General features: G+C 41.4%; 1 protein-coding gene across 1 annotated transcript; it reads left to right on the top strand.

The window, feature by feature from the left end:
- The first annotated feature begins 431 nt into the window (after nucleotides 1-431).
- On the top strand, nucleotides 432-9,279 carry LOC122929319 (olfactory receptor-like protein DTMT). Its single transcript, XM_044282839.1, has 3 exons — nucleotides 432-454; nucleotides 5,383-5,404; nucleotides 8,365-9,279. Exons 1-3 carry the CDS (start codon nucleotides 432-434, stop codon nucleotides 9,277-9,279), a joined length of 960 nt encoding a protein of 319 aa, XP_044138774.1.
- Nucleotides 9,280-9,817: the final 538 nt, after the last annotated feature.

Genomic DNA, 9,817 nt, shown 5'->3' with positions numbered 1-9,817 from the left:
CAAGTGTTTAGAGTTAATTAGTTGATTCAGATGATTAGGTTAATAGCTCGTTTAGAGAACCTTTTCATGATATGCTAATTTTTTTAGATAGGAATTTTGGGTTTTCATGAGCTGTATGCCAAAATCATCACTATTAAAACAATAAAAGGCTTGAACTACTTCAGTTGTGTGTAATAAATCTAAAATATATGAAAGTCTAATGTTTATCAGTACATTACAGAAAATAATGAACTTTATCACAATATGCTAATTTTTTTAGAAGGACCTGTATAGGCTTTATGTGCATCCCATAGTACGTTAGAGGAGGTGGAGGGGGTTTGATTGATGGTGAAATATTCTTTCAGGAGAGATGTTATACGGTTTTTGTGTAGATTGTTACCCAGAATGGACTCATTGAACCTCCATCAGGATTTCTTACCCGATCCCGAGGGATGGCGGAGGGTGCAGAAGATGGGTGAGTGGTCAGAAAGCGTCATAGCCCCTATTCGTGCTGAGGAACAGAGTTGCAGATGCTCCTTCGACACTAGTATATAGTCAATTCTGCTGTAGGAATTGTTAGCTGAGGAATAAAAAGAATAATCAATGACATTAGGATTCAAGCATCTCCATATATCAACAAGCCCTAGGTTAAACAATCTAGCCAGAGTAGCTCGGATCGCCCTAGATGATAGGGCAGATTTCTTTGACGAGGTATCAATCAGAGGGTTAAGGGCTACATTTTGATCGCCTGCCAAGATAAGGATGCCCTCCCTATGTATCTCCACTAAAGAGAGAAGTTCAGCAATCCATCGAAGTTGGTCAGCATTGGGTGCATAGGCGTTAACAAAAGTATAGAGCGTCTGGCCTACTTGGCCTTTCAGGATAATGTAACGGACCTCTGGGTCATGAATATGGTTTAGATATGTGAAGGGGATACCTCTGCGAAACCCAATGCTGACTGCCCTAGAGGCTGCACCATTAGCACCACAGTGGTACCATGTTGGGAATTTCGAAAAGGAAAGGTTAGGGTAGTTGTTGTGTTTGTAGTGGGTTTCTTGGAGGAATACTACTGAACATTTTTCCTTCCATAGAAGGGAGAATATTTGGCAGCGTTTAGAGGGAAACCTTAGACCCTTTACAGTATAGGATACTACATTTAAGTCTGTCATGACTTGTCTGGGTAAAGGCAGAAGACAAAGCTGAGAATAGGTATTGTGGCAATTATGGATAGCCCAACATTATAACTAAAGAAAATAAAAACTAAAACTGATAACCTTATTGAAGAGGTTAGTACCATAGTAAATGATTGCACAATTAATAAGAGACTATTAGGGGGAAAGTGAATAATAAGTTGCATGCAACCTGCAGCAAAGTGGGGAATTGTAATCATAAAAGATAAAATATCACAAAGTGGGGATTGGAAAAGAAGGCAATGGGGAAACCAAGATGGTAGTAAGTGGACGTAGGTGGAAAGGAACAGTTAGGAAGGAAAGAAATGCTGAGGGTAGCAGAGAAAAGGAGGAAGGATAGGGAAATATTGCCCACTGTATACCCAGCAATGGTATATAGAGGAGGTGGACAGAGGTAGAATCAAGACAGATTAGAGAATCCTGATGAGATTGAATACTGATTCAGATGAGGGTAAATCAGGGACCGTCATGAGAAGTATGCGGCTTCTTGGGAGTTGCTGAGTCCTTGTTCTTCTTTGACCTTTGCTTCTTTGGAGTAGTAGAAAGTTCCCAAGGTTGAAGGACTGGAAGAGGTGGCAAGGAAGAAATGCCTTGTACTTTATCCCAGTCTGGTATATCCAACGGAGAAGTATCTAGCGCGTTGAAAGCCTCTGGGAGATCCGAAAAGGAGAAGATGGTAATCCTTTTACCGGAGACAATAAATGAAAGTCCAAATGGAAAGGACCATCTGTAGGGAATCTGTTTCTCTTTAAGGAGAGATGTGAGAGGCCTTAAGATTCTTCTTTTTTGTAAGGTGGATGGAGATAGGTCCTGGTAGATCTGGATAGGGACCTCGTCCAGGAGGATGGATGGCGCAGCTCTGGCCGCTTTTAGAATCGCATTTTTATCCTGAAAATTCAGGAAATGGCTAATAATGTCCCTTGGAGGATCATTTTCTTTAGGACGCGGGCGTAGTGCTCGGTGTGCCCTTTCAATAATTAGCATGGAAGGATCAAAGTCCCCTAGTAGGGATGCGTCTATCTTCATGATAGCGGCTGGGATGTCAGTGGCTGTGACCGATTCAGGGATCCCCCTGAAACTGAGGTTGTTTCGCCTGCCACGGTTCTCCTGGTCTTCCAGGGATGCATAGAGGTGGTTTATATGTGTTTGACATATTGAGAGGGATTGCGTGACCGCAGCTCTGTGATCTAGGGTCGCAGCTTGCAAGGTTTCTAGTGAGTCTACCCTGTGGCCTATCCGTTGGACTTTATGGGCCACCTCTTGCAGCTTGGAGTAAATGAGGTGTAAAGCCTCTTGCAGGGCTTGTTTGCTAAAGCGACAGTAGATCTGGAGGTTCTGGGACTCACCGGGTTCTCCTGAATCATCTTCACATTAGGATTGGCCTGGTGCGCGGGAACACGCAGTACTGCTGAGAGCCGCGGGCATCTTGGGATCCTTGGTCGGTCCGGCTGCTTGTTGTTTTTTTAAGAATTTGGTCATATCTGACACAGCGGGTGATATTTTAGCTTGTGGGCTGGGATCCCTATGCTTAGGTCCACCGTATTTGACCATTTTGCGATCTGTTGGCTTAAGAATGTCGTCCCCACAGCAGGTTGAAAGCAGGAGCTTCAGCCGAATGCAGCCAATCAGCACAGGCGCTAGCTCCGCCCCCCAAGAAAGCATTAATATTCTTAAAGGGAACCTGTCATAAACTTTATGCTGACCTCACTGAGAGCATCAAATAGTGAAAGAAATCCTGATTTCATGGATGTGTCACTCATGAGCTAAATGTAAGTGGTCCTAGAACCAGTATCATAATCATTGCAGCCCAGGTCATGAAAAGTGTCAAATCTACTTGAGAAGAGTCATGGTAATTCATAATCTCCTGCACTCTCACCCATCTGCTGATGATTGGCAGTTCTCTTCTAGAGAGAAAGGTAGAAAACTAGGTAGAAGACTGTCAGTCATCAGCAGGTGGGCAGGAGAGCAGGAAATTATGAATAACCAGGACAATTCTCAGGTGGCCGTGACTTTTTTCCAAGCCCAGTCTGCAATGATTGTGATGTTGGTTCTCGGCAACCACTTACTTTTAACTTTTAAATGGCAGACCACTGAAATCAACTCACCTGTCTCTACTTTATGCTGCCGTTAGTATGGACAGCATAAAGTTGATGACAGGTTCCCTTTAAGGCTAAAGTTTAGTGGAAAAATATTATTGACCATTTCTGTCTCTGATCTTGTTCCGGTTCTTGAATTTGCTTGTTCCTCTGTAATGTCTGATGTTACTACATATTCTTCTTTCAATAACAAGAATAGTGAAGCACTTTTACAATATGTCTCAAAGGAATAATTAAACTGAATTTAGTATTAACTAAATCTATTCACAGGGGAAGCTGAGGAGCCTCTCATGAACCTCCAGATGTAAATCTCTCCTCACATGAAGGTATAAAATGTCCGTATTAAGAAGCTTTATCTAATTATCTGAATATTCCACTGGCTGCGCTCTGCACCTCTACGTGTGAGAGCTCTTTCTTTTATATTAGTTGAAATGATTTATGCGTCAAGGTTTTAAGATTATTATAGATTTTTATCTCCACTTGTACAGCATGAATGTTCTACACAAGACAGATAAAGCTGAGGTGAGCATTCATGTCACTCACAATCTTCTCACATGAAATCATCTTCCTGAAGAACATCACAGTGAAGTAGCTCCAATAGATAGGTGCAGGATCTGCTCCCAAATATTGTTTCACCATGGAAACCCAAGGACACAGATATCAAAAATGTTTCAACATATTATAAATTAATGCTATAACATTGCCCTTGTTCATGGCTTCTGCCCCTTTATACTGCATTTAGATGCTGGATTTCTCCTTTCTCTTTTAGGTGTTCACTTACTTTTCGATTCATCTATCAGTAAATATTGCTGACTCTTTCATATGTCCATAATGATGTTAGTGTTTCTTCTGTCAAGATGTCTGTGAAAGGTCCATGTTTGTTGCAAAAGTCACTTACTTGACCTCCGTGTGTCACCCCAGTCACAAAATCGGCTTGTGACTGATGAAGATAGGCACTGAGCAATAGGAGTTGTCATCAGTGAGCCGTCTATTGGAGGTCACACATGAAATTGCAGGTAAAGTTAAAGATATTCCAAGTTCCCATACTGAAACAAATCCAGGAGGAGAGAACGCCTCAGCTTGTTCTCACATCTCCCAACATCTGACTACCTCCAGTCTCAGAGATATCCAGAAACACATCCCCGCCCTCACCTCTGTGGAGAGGAATGCTTTGAAGCATGGCCAGGCCCTTGTAGAAGTGTAGAGTTCCCATACCTAATATTTCCTGAGGGTTAGAGAGATCATAAGCTTACCTTATCTCTGGTACCAGGGAGATGTGACGTCCATCACTACAACCCCCACTATGTAATACAACACACACTGACTAATAGAAGAAACACATTGACAAGATATATATACAAAATCATATGAAAATGACATAGTCCACTGTGACAATCCCTAGTCCATGTGCACTGCTAGGCTGGATATTGATTTACAGTGCATCTCCTACCAATGGTCAGTGAGAACCACGGACAGAACATGAATGCAATCTGTGCCCTGTCAATGGTTTTCACAGACCCATGTTTCCATGTTTTTGGGACACTGGGGCACATTTATTTTAGTATACATTTAATATATAAACCACAATAACTACAAGTAACATGGTGATTGGGTGCTTGCAGTAAATCTACAGAAATCTACAGAAATTTTGAGTACCCTACTCCAAAGTCCCAACACATTAGGCAATGGTTCATCAGGGGACAATGTGAAATGCCATACATACGATAGTGGTGTATAATGCATATTACAAAAACATATATAAGAAATACATACGTAAAACTAACTAGAGGACGTCTGTATTGGTGGAACAAGGCATCAAGAAGCAGATAAAGTCCATTGGGGTTATGTTAAACAAGGAGGTGGAGAACTTCATGGAACCCTCAGATGTACCTTCGATATGCAATATAAGACATGTTAAAATTTTGTATGTGTTCGATACTGCGCGACGTATACCCCTTTTATGCTCTCCCTGCCTGTTCAGTACTATAAAGGCCCACAGTATATGATACAGTAACTCCCAGAGTAATAGAATACCTTATCTTTGATGTTTCAGCTGCAGAGCCTGTTCCTCTGTGTCCTTCTTGTTTTTTTCTTTTTTCTGTCTTTTCTTCTTTTAGGTGCCGTCCAGGATGGGGAAAGGTTTGAGGGGTTAAACCCTAATTGTTATTTGTGTTTTTTGTTTTTTTTTATATAAAATTTTATATAAAAAACAAAAAAAAAACACAAATAACAATTAGGGTTTAACCCCTCAAACCTTTCCCCATCCTGGACGGCACCTAAAAGAAGAAAAGACAGAAAAAAGAAAAAACAAGAAGGACACAGAGGAACAGGCTCTGCAGCTGAAACATCAAAGATAAGGTATTCTATTACTCTGGGAGTTACTGTATCATATACTGTGGGCCTTTATAGTACTGAACAGGCAGGGAGAGCATAAAAGGGGTATACGTCGCGCAGTATCGAACACATATATATTACACGTCATTTATTTGATCTTCAACGGGGGCGATACCGTTGCAGTACTGCTGCGTTAGTTCAATCGTAGTGCAAGCGCCGGTGTACCACTAATGTTAATAATATGGTTTGTATGGTATATTGAGATTCCTATCTCTCATTGCCACAATCCCGTTGATGAAAAAATATAATCATTACTAAAGGTATACTGGGAGAGAGAGGGCAAATTAAATGCTGAAAACTAGTTGAGAACTCACATTAAGGCCTTATTAACACGTTAGTATTTGGTCAGTGATTGTGAGCCAAAACCAGGATCGGAGACTCCACAGACACAAGGTATAAGGGAAAGATCTGCACCTGTTCTGTCTTTAGAGCTGCACCTGGCTCAAAATCACTGATGGAAATCACTGACCGAACAAAGACTGTGTGAATAAGGCCTTATACGTGTGTAGGTTGGAAATTCCAGGATGGACAGAGTTGCAGAAACAAGGATCACAAGGAAGGCCATAAGCCTCCTAGAATACTCAGTGTGGAATACCAGGATTCTACAAGGTAAGTAAAACATTATTCTAGATGTATATTCATATAGAGTGATATAAACTAAGATAATCGACTCACTATGTACAGTAATTATACTTTAGATGTTTGTGATGGGATAGGGCAAACAACTTTTATGGGGGATAAAAGCAAAAAATAAAGAAAAAAAACAAGCCCACCTTCCAGGGGGGGATAAAAGTTAGCAGGAGCCAGCAAGGGGGATATGAGATCAATCCAGAAGGCCACAACAAGACGATAGAGACACACAAGAGAAAGGAGGAGAGATCAGAGGAAACATAGGAACTGATCTTACTTCATTTCTGAACCTTGACACTGATTTCTTCCAGACAGATAAATCCTGAATTTCTGGTGTAATATACATTTCTGTTTGTATATTAGGCAACTAATTAGCCATAGAAATATTTATTCATAATACGGGCTTGGTTTGGTCTTTCACGTGACTAATGAGATCATAGTGCCTCACTTTGCCACTTCTCTCTTACTCACCACCACCACAAGGGGACACTAGCGTGCTATGTAAAAGTTTGTGTAATTACACTTAATTCTCCTATTTTCTCTCAATTTGACAAAATGATAACTTTTTACCAAAGTCTTAGACAGAGTGTTAAATAAGATAATAAAGACACTGAGGCATACCAATCCGTCAGACATCTCGTCAAACTCTACCCCAGCACCTAATTTCCTAGTAATAGTAGTAGTGGTGGCTGTGTAGCAGTAATGGAAGTGGGAGTAGCAGCTGCAGTGGTGGCGGCAGCAGTAGTAGCCATACATTATGGAGCATGATGGTAGGCAATCAAACGGCGGCAGTAACATGATGGCAGCAGGAGCAAACATATGGTACAGAACATGATGGCAGGTAGGCAGACAGCGACCGTAGAATATGTCAGCAAGGGCAGATCTATTCATTGGCCTCAGCTGGAGAAGTGTGAAAGTCTTCACGGATCCATTTCACAATGGCATCTGCAGCTCTGAAAACCCTCTCTGAGATGACACTGGAAGCCAAGAGAGAACAGAGAGAGCATTCTGAGCCAGTTCAGGCCACTGTTTCAATCTGCCTGCCCAGATGCCCATGGGGTCAAGAAACACAGTATGCACTTGTGAAAGGCCAGAGTCTAGGTAGGACTGTACCTGAGTGTTTCCAGATTTGCACCAACATGGTGCGGCACATAAAAATAAAATAATCCCATCATGTTCATAATACTAAACTTTCTGCTGCTGCTTCTGCTGCTTATGGAAGCAGAGATGGCAGGAATCTATTTACCCAGTGTTCCCTGGTAATACATTTATTTGGCCTCCGTTTTGGCAACATGGAAACATTCCCCCATTTTGCTTTGATGGCGAGGGTCTAAAGCATGCTATTGGGTATTCATCAGATTGCTTGACGGTAAGGACACAGCGGTCATTAAGTAATCAAGCAAGCAATCAGCTTGCCATTCGGGCCTGCGTGCCCAAGGACCCAGTTCTTTCCAGCTCTGCCTTTCACTAAAATGACTGTTCATCATGACCGGTGTTATCATCATCATCAGCCTTCTGCTACTCCACCACGTATTCCTCCTCCTTCAGTGTGTCTGTTTAGTAACTGAGCTCATGAGTGACATTTTGTCTCCCCCTTTCCAAAGCAAAAAATGCTATAGCTTCTGATTGCACCTTGTTGTCTCAGATCCCCCCTTTTCCCAAATGTTTCCTCTGATGCAATACAGGAAAAGGGTTGGGGAAGAATGACAGATTGTCGACTCTTACCACACAAAATCAGAAGTCAGCAGTGAAGTCAGAAATCAACAGTGAAGAGGATTTTGAGACAGAACAACCCCTATAATGTATAAGAATTTAACCCCTTAGTGACCACCCATATGTGTTTTTACTGACATAAACAAAGGGGGTTTTAGCTAAATGGCTGGCTTTAATCAATCATTACATGCACTTAAAATTGTGCATTAAAAACTATAACTTGTTCTGCAAAAAATAAGACCTCATACAAGTACATTTATAAAAAAAAACAAAAAGTTCTAGCTCTTGGAATGCAATTTTTAAAAAAAAATGGGTTAATTTGGCATCAGCTCAGTTTTCAATACGTTTTGATCTTCTTGCAGGAGAACAATGTTACTGCCATCACAGAATTTTCCCTCTTGGGATTTCAAGTCAGCCAAGATTTAAGAATTTTGCTTTTTTGTCTACTTCTCTGGGTTAACTGTTGCACACTATGTGGAAACTTCCTGATCATCACCCTGGTGTCCACCAGCAAGAACCTCCACACTCCAATGTACTTCTTCATCTCACAGCTGTCCATCAATGACATGTTATTGACAACAGTTATTGTCCCCTTTATGCTCCACATTCTACTGAACAATGGGGGGACCATTGGTTTTACTGATTGTATCATTCAATTTTATTTTTTCTGCACTTCGGAAGCATTTGAATGTCTACTCCTTACGGTGATGTCTTATGACAGATATGTGGCCATCTGTAATCCCCTCCGTTACTCCTCTATCATGACAAGTGAATTTTGTGTAAAACTACTTATATCCTGTTGGTTGGCAGTTTTGTTCATAGCAGCTATGGACACTGTAACATTATTAATGCTAAAGTTTTGTAGAAAAAATGTTATTGACCATTTTTTCTGTGATCTTGTTCCATTGCTAGAAATTGCCTGTTCAGGTACTCAGTTTGTGGAGTTAGAAGTTTCTGCACTAGGACCCCCTGTACTTTGTATCCCACTCATAATAATAATAGTGTCATATAGTAATATTATTGTCACAATATATAACATTCCATCCAATATCAGTAGACAAAAAGCCTTCTCCACCTGTAGCTCCCACCTCATTGTGGTCTCCATATTTTATTGCACTTTGTTCAGTGTCTATGTTGTTCCAACAAGTGGACAATCATCGACCATCAGTAAAGTCCTATCTCTGATATACACTGTGGTGACTCCTTTCATAAACCCCATAATATACAGTATGAGAAATAAGGACATTATGAAAGCCATTAAAGAAACAATTAGTTGACTAATAGCTTTTGGCTTTTCTGATCCTCTGATTCCCATTAACCCCTTAAGGTCATGTACGGCGCTGGTGGACGTGACTTAAGTATTAGCGATGTACATGTGCGGCGGGCTGATATGGCAGGTGCAGGTGCTGCGTCCGCCTGATCAGCAGCAGGGGTGTGGCAGTTGCTGACAGCCGGACCCCTGCTGCATACGCCGGCATCGGTGAAAACACCGATGCCGACATATTAACCCCTTGTCTGCCACGGTCATAGCTCACCGCAGCATGCACGGAGTTTGCGGAGGGTTTGAGTGCCCTCCTCTGACCCGATGCAGAGAAGGTAGCCCGATGCCTTCCATAGGCTGGGTCTCACAGGCAGGCTGTCAGCATACAAGCTAACATGCAATGCATTACAATACAGGTTGTATTGTAATGCATTGCAGAGGGTATCAGAACCACAGAAGTTTAAGTTTCAGAGTGGGACAAAAAAAAAAGTAAAATAAAGTAAAAAAATAAAAATAAAAAAACGCCCCTTTCCCAAAAAGACCCCACATAAAAT

Source organism: Bufo gargarizans, chromosome 2 (assembly GCF_014858855.1).
Source record: "Bufo gargarizans isolate SCDJY-AF-19 chromosome 2, ASM1485885v1, whole genome shotgun sequence".
Lineage (NCBI taxonomy): Eukaryota > Metazoa > Chordata > Amphibia > Anura > Bufonidae > Bufo > Bufo gargarizans.
Note: the sequence above shows the minus strand (reverse complement) of the source record. Positions and strands in the feature narration are given on the sequence as shown.